Raw genomic sequence first — 12,068 nt, 5'->3', positions numbered from 1 at the left:
TCTGCTCCTCCAATGAGCTTTCCTGTCTTATAAAGGCCAGTTCTGTTTTCCCACTTGTTCAGACCAAAAATCTGCCTGATCATTTGAGTTATTTCTGATTTTTGATCATGATAAGCAACACAGAGATGAACATACAGGTATAAAGCTTTCTAATGTACTCTTCAGTTTCTCTTACTCCCCACAGCTCGTCTGTAAGAGGACCCTTTTGACTTTTCCTTTATACCCGCAGATGGACCACATCTCAGAAACTGAGGTGGCCCTGTGTTGACAGTCTCTCCCACTTGGATTGTTTCAGTGGCCTCCTACTGGTCTCTCTGATTCTTTCCTTTCTGTTCCCTGCCTCTCACAATGCTCTATTCAGCCATAGTGAAAGGATCAAAATACAAGCTGTAGGCTCCAGTGCCTAGCTGGAAGCCCACCAACGCTTTCCACATCACTGGGATAAAGCCAGGATGCTCGTATCACTTACTGCCCCGCCACGTTCAGCACTCTGCCGCCTTTGTTCTGTTCTAGCTCTCTGGACTCCTACATCCTTTCTGAAATGTCACCCTCTCAGTGAGGCTTTTCCTGACCCTGCTCTTCACGCTTCAGGTTCAGACCCCCCTGCCCCGCAACTTCCACTTCAGCACTTCCTGTCTCCTTTCCTGATTTATTTTACTCTAAAGTACTCATTACCATCTGATAAGCTATATATTTTACTTATTTATTTACTTATTTTCTGTTCTTCCCTCACTTGGATGCAAGCTTTCTGAGGGCAGGGTTTTCACTTGGTTTGATTACTGCCCCTATCCTGGACCTTATAGTAGAGCCTGGCATAAAGTAAAGACTCTGTAAATAATGGTTGAATGAATAGTGTTTATGTCTGATTAGTTTTCAAGTTTTCTCAACCCATTGTTTCATCTCATTTCATATCTAACTTTGTGTTTTAAATTGAGGTAAAATACACATAACACATAGTTTAACATAACTATTTTTAAATGTGCATTTCAGAATTGTTAAGCACATTCACATTGTTGTGCAGTCAGTCTCCAGAATGCTTTCCATCTGTAAAACTATGCCCGCTAAACAACTCCTTATTTTCTGTTTCCCCCCAACTCCTGGCTGTAATTTTTCTACTTTCTCTCTTTATGAATTTGACTAGTGTAATTACTCTAGTGGAAAGCATATAGTATTTGTCTTTTTATGACTGGTTTATTCCATTTAACATAATGTCTTTACATGTAATCCACGTTGTAGTATGTGTCAGAATTCCCTTCCTATTTAAGACTGAATATTCCAATATAGGTATATACTACATTTTGTTTATTCTTCCATCAGTAGGCACGGGTTGCTTCCACATTTTGGCTGTGGTTAATAATGATACTATGAACATGGGTGTATAAATATCTCTCCAAGATCTTGCCTTCGGTTCTTTAGGCTATATATCCAGAAGGGAAAAGGCTGGATCATATGTAATTCCAATTTTTATTTTTTGAGGAACTATGATACTGTTTTCCAGAGCAGTTACACTATTTTAAATTCCTATCAACAATGCACAAGGGTTCCAGTTTCCTTAAATCCTCATCAAAAATATGTTTTGTATTTCTTTGGGGAAAATGTTTATTGAAGTCCTTTGCTCATTTTTTAGTTGAGTCATTTTTTTATTGTTGTTGATTTTGTTATTTTTATATATTTTTTCCTGATTGGCCTCAATTATTGTTGCCTTACTGGTGATGCTTGAGTTAATTTCTGGAGGATAAGTAGAAATATACTTAATATAATAGGTAGGGCTGAAAAGGTGGGAGTCTAATCTTGGCAAAGAGAATGGCATGTATAAATGGTAACGAGTGAAAGGGACATGCACATAAGCATAAATATGCATTGATGTTCTATCTGAAGAATGTATATGTAGTTCACATATTTTCCCCTAAATAGGTATATATAATATATGTGTGCATATGTGTGTATGTATATATATACATACACATACATATATATACATACACTTATAAATGCACAAATATGGTAACAAGTCTTCTCAATAGCAGCACTATTGACCTTTTGGCCTAGATAATTATTGGTTTTCTGGTGGTGTCCTGTGTATTATAATTATTTGGCAGCATACCTGGCCTCTACCTGCTAAATGCCAGTTACTCTCTCCCCTACCCCACAGTTGTAACAATTAAAATGTCTCCAGGGATGGGGAATGGAGAAATAAGTGAAGGGGATCAGAGGTACAAAGTTCCAGCTATAAAATAATAAGTTATGGAGGAGGTGAAGTACACATAAGGAACGTTGTCAGTAATATTCTGATAACTTCATATGGTAACAGGTTGGTATCTGGTCTTACTGAAGCAATTTCAGAATGTATAAAAATATAAATCACCAAGTTGTAAATGTGTAACTGCTATAATATTGTATGTTAATTATGATTCAATAGAAAAAAAATGTTTCCATGCATTGTTGAATATCCCCTGAGGGCAACCCCTTTTCCTGCCAGCTATAACCTCTGCTATAAGAGGAAATGTTAGAGAGGTAAATAGATAGATGGTGGTGGGGGTGAATACTGGTAATATATTGTTATATTGTGATTAACAGCCTTATCTGTAACAGGCTCTGTTTGTGTGTAAACCAGTATTCAACAACATATCGATTATGTCAATAGGTTTAGGGGTCAGCCTAAAGAATGTGTCTTATACTCTTTGTGAGCTTGTATTGATATTATTGTTATTTCTTACTGAGCTCTTAAGAGTCTCCCATTAGGACTCAATTATACAGTAAATTATAGCATTTCTCCTTTTCTGTTCAGAGGAAGTCTGCTTACTCCTATTCAGAGACTGTTTTCAAAGCATTGAACTACAATTTGTTTCCTTTGCATTTCTGGAAACTCTGGCAGAGTGAGAGGCTGAGAAACCTATAGCTTTCATCCCATTTTGTAGACCATACACAGGAGAATGGCAACTGAATAAAGTAACATATTCATTAATTTTTTAATTTGAGTGCCTTAAGACTTACCCAGCAGCAGGAAGGTAGGCATTCTAGAAAGATTTCTGGGGAGGATTTTGACATTTCCAGTACTGATTTTGATTGATTTCTTTTTTTTTTCTTTTTTTTTTTCCCCCTTTATTTATTTATTTATTTTTTCAGTGGGTTTTGTCATACATTGATAAGAATCAGCCATAGATTTACACGTATTCCCCATCCCGATCCCCCCTCCCACCTCCCTCTCCACCCAATTCCTCTGGGTCTTCCCAGTGCACCAGGCCCGAGCACTTGTCTCATGCATCCCACCTGGGCTGGTGATCTGTTTCACCATAGATAATATGCATGCTGTTCTTTTGAAACATCCCACCCTCACCTTCTCCCACAGAGTTCAAAAGTATGTTCTGTACTTCTGTGTCTCTTTTTCTGTTTTGCATATAGGGTTGTCGTTACCATCTTTCTAAATTCCATATATATGTGTTAGTATGCTGTAATGTTCTTTATCTTTCTGGCTTACTTCACTCTGTATAATGAGCTCCAGTTTCATCCATCTCATTAGAACTGATTCAAATGAATTCTTTTTAATGGCTGAGTAATATTCCATGGTGTATATGTACCACAGCTTCCTTATCCATTCATCTGCTGATGGGCATCTAGGTTGCTTCCATGTCCTGGCTATTATAAACAGTGCTGTGATGAACATTGGGGTGCACGTGTCTCTTTCAGATCTGGTTTCCTCAGTGTGTATGCCCAGAAGTGGGATTGCTGGGTCATATGGCAGTTCTATTTCCAGTTTTTTAAGAAATCTCCACACTGTTTTCCATAGCGGCTGTACTAGTTTGCATTCCCACCAACAGTGTAAGAGGGTTCCCTTTTCTCCACACCCTCTCCAGCATTTATTGCTTGTAGACTTTTGGATAGCAGCCATCCTGACTGGCATGTAATGGTACCTCATTGTGGTTTTGATTTGCATTTCTCTAATAATGAGTGATGTTGAGCATCTTTTCATGTGTTTGTTAGCCATCTGTATGTCTTCTTTGGAGAAATGTCTGTTTAGTTCTTTGGCCCATTTTTTGATTGGGTCATTTATTTTTCTGGAATTGAGCTTCAAGAGTTGCTTGTATATTTTTGAGATTAATCCTTTGTCTGTTGCTTCGTTTGCTATTATTTTCTCCCAATCTGAGGGCTGTCTTTTCACCTTACTTATGGTTTCCTTTGTAGTGCAAAAGCTTTTAAGTTTCATTAGGTCCCATTTGTTTAGTTTTGCTTTTATTTCCAATATTCTGGGAGGTGGGTCATAGAGGATCTTGAGTTTTATAGGCTTTTGAAAATCTAAGTTAGTGAAGCAAAATCTCTGCCTGATTCAAGACTTCCACCTGTGTCCCTTGTAATTTGCAACCCAGCATTAAAGTTAGGGCCACCGTTATTCAACTTTACCAGGAATTTCCTACTAAAAGATAAAAGGACCATATGTATATTGATAAACTCTATAAAGCTTGTCCATCTCTAATCTGAGGTACGGACAACCCATGTACAGGGAATAGTCCAATTCAAAGAGATAGGTTGTGTGAGGTTCTTACTCCCAAGGAATGTTTAGTTATGTTCTTACCCCTAAGGTATGTTTCATTCCTTCATGGGCCAGAGCCTCCCACTGAAGAGATGAGAGTGGTCATTCAGAGTGCAATTGGTATTTAGTGAGTTGACAATTACCTCCTGATTGGTATTCGTTTTGGTGGTGGTTTATATTTGCTAATAGAGTGTGCTTTTCTTAAAATGTTGCCAGGAATGTAAAATGCATGTAAAATAAGTATAGAATGTAGTTTTGTTTTCCCCCATCCTTTCACATTTTTTTTTAAATTGTGATAATGCACAATGTGAGATTTATATTCTTATCAAACTCTTCCAATTGTGCAATGCAGTATTGTTAACTACAGGTACAATGCTGTTCAACAGATCTCTAGATCTTGATTATCTGGCAGGCCTAAAACTTTATGTTCATTGAACAGCATTTCTTCTTTACCCTCACCACCCACCCCTTAGGTTTTTATCAACAAAATTCTGGAATGAGGGGAGTCGTGACAGAGGCAAATAATCCGTAAATCTCCAACCTGTTTGGCATTACTTCTGCCTTTAGTTATGTTCTTATTCTGGGTAATTTATAGATAAACATTCATGTTTATTTAGCAGTTGTGGCCCTATGCTAAGCTCTTTAGTCATTATTTCATTTAATCCTTTCAATAGCATGGTGAGTTAAACATGATTATTAACAGTATTTTTCTTAGATGAGGTAACTGATTGGAAAAACTGGGTAATATCCTCACGTTTACACATAAAGTAGCAGACTGGAGATGTGAACCCAGGACAGCTGCCCCAGAGCCTATAGCATTGATAACTCTGTTCATGTTTGAAAGACCCCCTTCTCTTCCAGCATATGTATATACCCAATGCATATCTTGTATCAGGACAAGCTGGATAAAGAATCAAAGCCAAACTGAAGCAAAAGCCAAATAAAACAAAACAAACAAATCTCCATTGGGAACTCTTTCCTGCTCATTCTATCAAAATCACATAAATACAGAATTCACAGATGTCTGAACCTGTATTGTCATAGGCTTTCTACATATATACCTACAATTAGGGGTTCAAAGGCAAGGGCTGTGAATTTCTTTGTAGGATGAAACTCTCATAACTATGCCAAGAGTCACATACCTATATCATAAATTTAGTCCACAGACGATATTTAATGTGAGTATAATGTTTTTGGTAACAATCTCATTTTAAACATTTTAAGGAAATGTGTGCACTCTCTATGTTGACAAAGTACTTACTGCTTCTTGTCTTGCCTTATCTGCTTTGCTCACTTAGTTTACCTGCTTTGTCCTTGTAGGCCTTTCTTTACCTTTGAAATCCCTGCTTCCCAGTAACAATTTGGGTGGACGTGGAGTGATTTTCATTATATATGTAGGTATAGAAGTCATTATGTAGAGTCATACAAGATATATATATTTTACTTTGAGGCTTAACTTCTACTGAGGCTTTGTTTTCTGATTCCATTTATGTTAATATTATGGTTCCCTCTTTTTCTTTCTTTTTTTTTTTTTTTACTTTTTCTTTTTCAAGAACTAACATTCTATTGTCCCTTTGGATTCCTATTCATTTAATTCTTTGTGTCCTCTTGACCAAAGTTGAATGAGTCAGAGGAGGAAAGGGGCTTTTTTGAAACTGCTTTTTTTGTGTGTAGATTTCTTGTTGTTGTTTAGTTACGAAGTCATGTCCAGCTTTTTTGTGACCCCATGGACTGTGGCCCACCAGGTTTCTCTGTCCATGGGATTTCCCAGGCAAGAATACTGGAGTAGGTTGCCATTCCCTTCTCCAGGGGATCTTCCTGACCCAGGAATTGAACCCGCATCTCTTTCATTGCAGGTGGATTCTTTGCCACTGAGCCAGTTTCTTAGAGATGCTTAAAAAAAGAATAAAAAGCTGCTTCTTTGACTTCCCCTTGTCCCTTGGTAAAGATGACAAAGTGCTTTTCAAGGTGTAGCAAAGCATTAGTATTAGTATGTGTGTATGTGACTCAAGGTGGTGATATTTGAATCTGTTAGAGGGGGTAATAGACAAGTTACTTTCCTCCTCTGAGCCTGTTTCCTTACCTGTAAAACACAAATAATGATACACCACATAATTTGTTTGAGATTTTGATAAAATATCCTATAAAGTACCCTAAAACATGTAGGTTTCTACATCCCTCCTTCCATTCTTCTCAGACACTAGATTGAATATGGATACTGCCGGTGATATCAAAGTATATAAAAGGATTTCAGAGAAAGATTGCAATAAAAATGTACTTTTGCCAAAAAGGGTCCCCTAAAACCAACTCACAATGTCAATACACCTTATATATAATTGCTTTTCTGTACATGTGTATGCATAAATGTACCACAGAAGTGTACATGTAAGCATATGTGTGTACACATACCTGTAACATTTGGGTTGTGTGCAGATTAATGTGCTTTGTATATGTGAGTATGGAGCGTGTGTGCAGGAAGAAACTGGGCTAGAAGAAGAGTACATTGCGCTAGATGTTTGTAACTCATGGTATATAAAATAAATTTTGTTTATGATGTTGGTCTTATCTTCTAATTAAAATCATAGGCATGAAACTTCTTTATACCTGCATAAAAGAAGCAGTTTAATTTCTCTGCACCAGGGGAGAAATGATTTCATTGCCTGTTATGTAGCCCATCAGTACTTGGTGAGGGAGAGTAGTTATGAAAGCCTCATCCTTTCCCAGTATATTTGTCCTCGTGGTCTTCAAGGAGCATGGATGCATCCTCTGAGGTTTTTTCAAGGTCAGCAGGGGTGCTTTTCCCAGTAGTCCTTACCCTTCACAGTGCCAAGGGGGGAGACAGTTATTCTGTCTACAGTTATTCTATCTAGGAACTTTCATCCTAGATTATTCACACATGAATAAAAAAAAAAGAAAAGAAACTAGACTGCCTATACTGCATCTATTTCTCAAAAATTTGCTGATAACTAGTAATAACTTATTTCAATGAAGCCAAAGCAAATATTTGAGAAAAAGAAAGTAAGCTTGTCTTGGAAGTTATAAAGGAACAAAAAAGGAAAATGACTATGAATCTTAGCAGTTAAAGGCATTGAATTTGTGTCAAGCTTACTTTTTAATACTGATATATACTATTGGTAAATTTTTAAAACTCTACTGTTCAGGAGTTTCATTTTAGAAGCATAGGGAAATGTTTCTTTGACTTTACTTGGTACTTTGGACCCCATGGTGCAGACTGTGTGTAGCTGTAACCCTAACAACTAGTGGCAGTAGAGCCCAAGACAGGACAGATTGCAAGAGGAAGTGAACTCATTTGCTCATTAAGTCACTTAACAAACATTAGGAACTCAAGGAAGTTGGATTGAGCTAGATGATAAAGGTCAAAAGAGCTGTGCTAATGATGGAACGATACACATGCACCAGGGGCAGGTATGTCAACCCATTTTAAGAATTTTAGGATATAGGGAAATCAAAGATAAGTCATTGAATGGTTTTAGATTATTCTGGCCACAGTGTACAAAGTGAATTGGAGGAATACTGGTTGAATCTGTGAGATGGACTAGGGGTATTTTACAGGAATCCAATACAGAAATGGTCACATTTTGGACTAACACAACCACAATGGGCAGGGAGAGAATGGATCTGATTTTAGAGTTAATTAGTAGGTAAAATATGCAGAGCTTAGAGACTAATTAATTATAGGAGGTGAATAAGAAAGCAGAGTTGGGGATGAACCTTGGGCATTTGGCGTCACTTGGGTGGCTGGTGGAAACACTCACTGCACTAGGAAACACTCGGGGTGGAGACGAGGGCTTGGATGAAGTATCCTGCGGCATGCTGAGTTTTAGGTGGTGTGGGATAGTCAAACTGAAGAAAGTGCCAGAACACTTAGTGTTCAAGTCTGAAACTGAGAGGAGACCTTAGATTAACTTTTAATTTATGAATTGTCCCCAGAAAAGTGGTAATGAAAAAAATAAAAATGAGAGTGGAAGAGGTCACTGAGGAACAATGTATCTAGTGAAAAGAGAAGAAGGTCAAAACTGAGGGTTGAGGAATGGTTATACTATGAGGATAATCAGAGAAAGTTGAGTATTCAAAAGAGGTAGAAAGGAAAACCAAGACTAGTATGGTGTTACAGAAGCCCCTGGAATAAAATGCTTCCAGAAGGATGGAATTGTTGGTGGCCACAAAGACTGCGAAGAGTTTAACTAAGGGAAAGATAGTCTGAGTGTCTATTGGATTTAAATACTGAAAAGTCACTCACACATTTAGTGAGACCAATGCCACTGAGGTCCTATGAGTAGAAGACTTTTGACTCCTGAGAGGTCGATAGTAACCATAGCTGTCACTTGTCAAGAATATGCATTATGCCAAGCATTCAAAGCCAATTCTGGTATCATCAGACTCAGTTATTGTTGAGGAAAACCGAGCCCTCTGGAAGTTAAATAATGCTCCCAGGTGACAGCATGCAGAGAAGTGTTGAGACCTGGACTTGCTGTCTCAGATGCCAGTGTCTGTTCACTATACCACCCTGTGCATTCGGCTTGGGAAGGACAGACTTTCTTGAGCATCAGCCCAAAATGGCCTTCAGGGATATGTGCTTTGGAAAACAACTAGAGCAAAGGGATCATGAAACCACCTAAATCAATTAAATCTTTATAACTGTTCAGAAGGAACAAAATAGTGGGATCTTTTTCATGACTTAAGAGCAAGAGAATGATGGAGAGTGATGTGGAGAATTGACAGAGGGAAGATGAAAAGACAGTGGTGTGATGGTCCCAAGGTCAAAGGACAGAGGACCATAAGAATAAACTTCCAATACATACAAGTATAAATATCAAAAATGAAAGTATTTAGAAGACGGACATCAGAAAAATGAAGCCTCATTTGTATGCAGACCTAACCTTGCACAGTATTTTAGCTCAATTCACCAATAAAGGACTGAATCAGGAAAAAAAAAATACCAGTATTTCATCTAGAGACCCAGATGCCCTTTTCTGTGCTGTGATATATAAGTAGAAATGACTTTATGCTTTAATTTCTTGTATTTATTCTCTGCTACTGACTCTGTCTATATTTTCTTCTCTTTCCTTTCTTTAGATCATGCTTCTTAGTGATCCTGAGATAGAGAGCAGCATATTGATCAGCTCAGATGAAGGGGCAACCTATCAGAAATACCGGCTCACCTTCTACATCCAGAGTCTGCTCTTTCACCCCAAGCAAGAGGACTGGGTACTGGCCTACAGTCTGGATCAAAAGGTGAACAAATACTGCTTTCATTTACATCCTGTCACCCAGGTACCACCCCATGAAAAGCACTTGCCTATTTACTCAGTCCATGTATACAAGGGTATTCAATGACATTGCATTGTTCTGACTACATTGACTGTGTCTGCAGCATCTAACTTTCCTTTTTAGTCTTTCATATCAAAATATGCAGGTGGGTATATTTCATTAATGACAATGCCATTTGTCATTTCATAGGTTTAAGATTTTTTGTGTGTGATTTTACTCATTTAACCTTTAAAACAAACCCTGTGCTATATATAAATGGGAAATGTGTATTCAAAATAATTATGGAGACTGAAGTAAGCATAAGTGCCGAAAAGCCAAGGTACTTGTTCAAAACCACTCACCTGGTAGCTAGAGGAGCCAGAACTTGGAAGCTTATTGTCAGACTTCAAGTCTAGGCCTATCCTATCACACCATGCTGACTTGAATTGGAATATACCATTGTTCTCAGTTTAGCAAAGGGAGGAAAGCCTCAAACATGTCCATTTCATTGTTTTCTAAAAGTACATTCAAAATAGAGTACCCCAATGAGTCCTCCCCTTTGAGCTTCAGATCCACACATATATCCAGCTGTGTACTTGACTTTGTCTACTATATGTCTTGGAAGCCTTTCGATTCAACATATTCCAAAGATGAACTCTTGATCTTCCCACATCTAAGCTGGTTCTCTTCCAGTATTCACTAATTATATTCATTCAGTTGCAAAAGTAAGAAACCTAGGAGGTACCCCTAATAGTTCTTACAGTATATGTTCATCCTATAACTTGAACTATATATTTCCCAAATGTAGATCTTTTGATTTCATGCCTTTGCTTAAATTCCTTCTGCATCTTCTCTTTGCTCACAGATTAGCCTGAAGTCCTCAGTAGGCTGTAATAGCACCCACTTGGTCTGGTCCCTCCTTCTCTCTTCTAACTCACTGTTAGTACTTCAGTGACCATCTCCAGTCCCTCCCCACAACTCTCTCCCTTGCTCCCTTTCCTGGGCTTGGGATCTTCCATACAGTAAACCTCTTCACTGTCAGATCTCTGACATCACTTCCACAGGACATCGTCCCTAAGCTCCGTGACAAAGTTAAATCCCCCCTGATGTTCTTTCTTACAAGGCTATGCACACTTCCCTTCAGAATACCTGTCATGGTTGAGATTTTTCTGTTGATTGATGCGCACTTGGCATCTTTTGCATTTCTCCCTAGATTGCAAGTTCCAGGACAGCAGGGTTGTGTCTACTTTCACTCACTGTTGTAGCATCAGTCTCTAGGACAGTGCCTGCCATTTAATAATGATCAGTAAATATTTGTTATATTTGAAAGTTTGGACTTCCTTGGGGGCTCAGATGGTAAAGAATCAGCCTGCAATGCAGGAGACCTGGGTTCGATCCCTGAGTTGGGAAGAGCCCTGGAGGAGGGCCTGGCAACCCACTCTGGTATTCTTGCCTGGAGAATCCCCATGGACAGAGGAGCCTGGAGAGCTACAGTCCACGGGATAGCAAAGAATCATACACAACTGAGCTACTAAGCACAGCACAAATATTTGTTAAGCAAATGAGTTAGTGGATGGATGCATTGCTATGGTAATGAGCCCTTTATAGTTGATCAGTTTCTATCTATGAGAAGAGAATTTAGTTGTTCTTTGTATTTCCTACTTTTTCCAGAACCTCAGTACAGCGTGTGATGCCAAACTATTACGTCACAATGTTGTGGAATCAATCAGTGAAAGGGAATGGATACTTATGAGTACTATCTTATGTAGAGTTGTCTACAGAATAATGTTGTTGAAATAGTTTCTTGTCTCTGTTCTCTCAAGTCCTGAAATAGTTGCTCCTCACTATATGTTTGAATCTGTAATTTGTAAATGTGAGTGTGTGTGTATGAGGTGTCAGCACCTTTAAACAATAATTTCAACATAACCTTTATACCTCTCATTAATAGAGCCTCAAGGTGGGCATCAGGTGCTAAATGCAATTCCCTAAGGACACCCACATGACATTTGCAGAGCAAAAACCATTGCAAATACATTTCTTTCATGGCATCAGGTGGATATTGTGTGAAAGACTTAGCCAAATGTCAGATAGCCAAATGTCTGTTTAAATGCTTGGTAAAGCCAGGAATTTTGAAGATATGTTGAAAAAACTAAATCATTTAGATGTTATTAAATGGCTGTCTGATAATTTATTTAGATGAAACTCTTAAACCATGTTTTTACTTAGGCAGAGACAAGCTAGGTTAGACAAGCTAGGCAGCGGACATCTC

General features: G+C 38.2%; 1 protein-coding gene across 1 annotated transcript in view; it reads left to right on the top strand.

Annotated features, from left to right (window-relative positions):
- The window catches only part of SORCS3 (sortilin related VPS10 domain containing receptor 3), a 619,218-nt gene that overhangs the window by 329,449 nt on the left and 277,701 nt on the right, over positions 1–12,068 (top strand). The window contains exon 4 of the mRNA XM_043477073.1: positions 9,626–9,784. Coding sequence (XP_043333008.1) covers positions 9,626–9,784 — 159 coding nt within the window. The remainder of the gene's footprint in view (positions 1–9,625; positions 9,785–12,068) is intronic.

Source organism: Cervus canadensis, chromosome 8, assembly GCF_019320065.1.
Source record: "Cervus canadensis isolate Bull #8, Minnesota chromosome 8, ASM1932006v1, whole genome shotgun sequence".
In the NCBI taxonomy this organism is placed as follows: Eukaryota; Metazoa; Chordata; class Mammalia; order Artiodactyla; family Cervidae; genus Cervus; species Cervus canadensis.
This window is presented reverse-complemented; position numbering and strand designations above follow the sequence as displayed.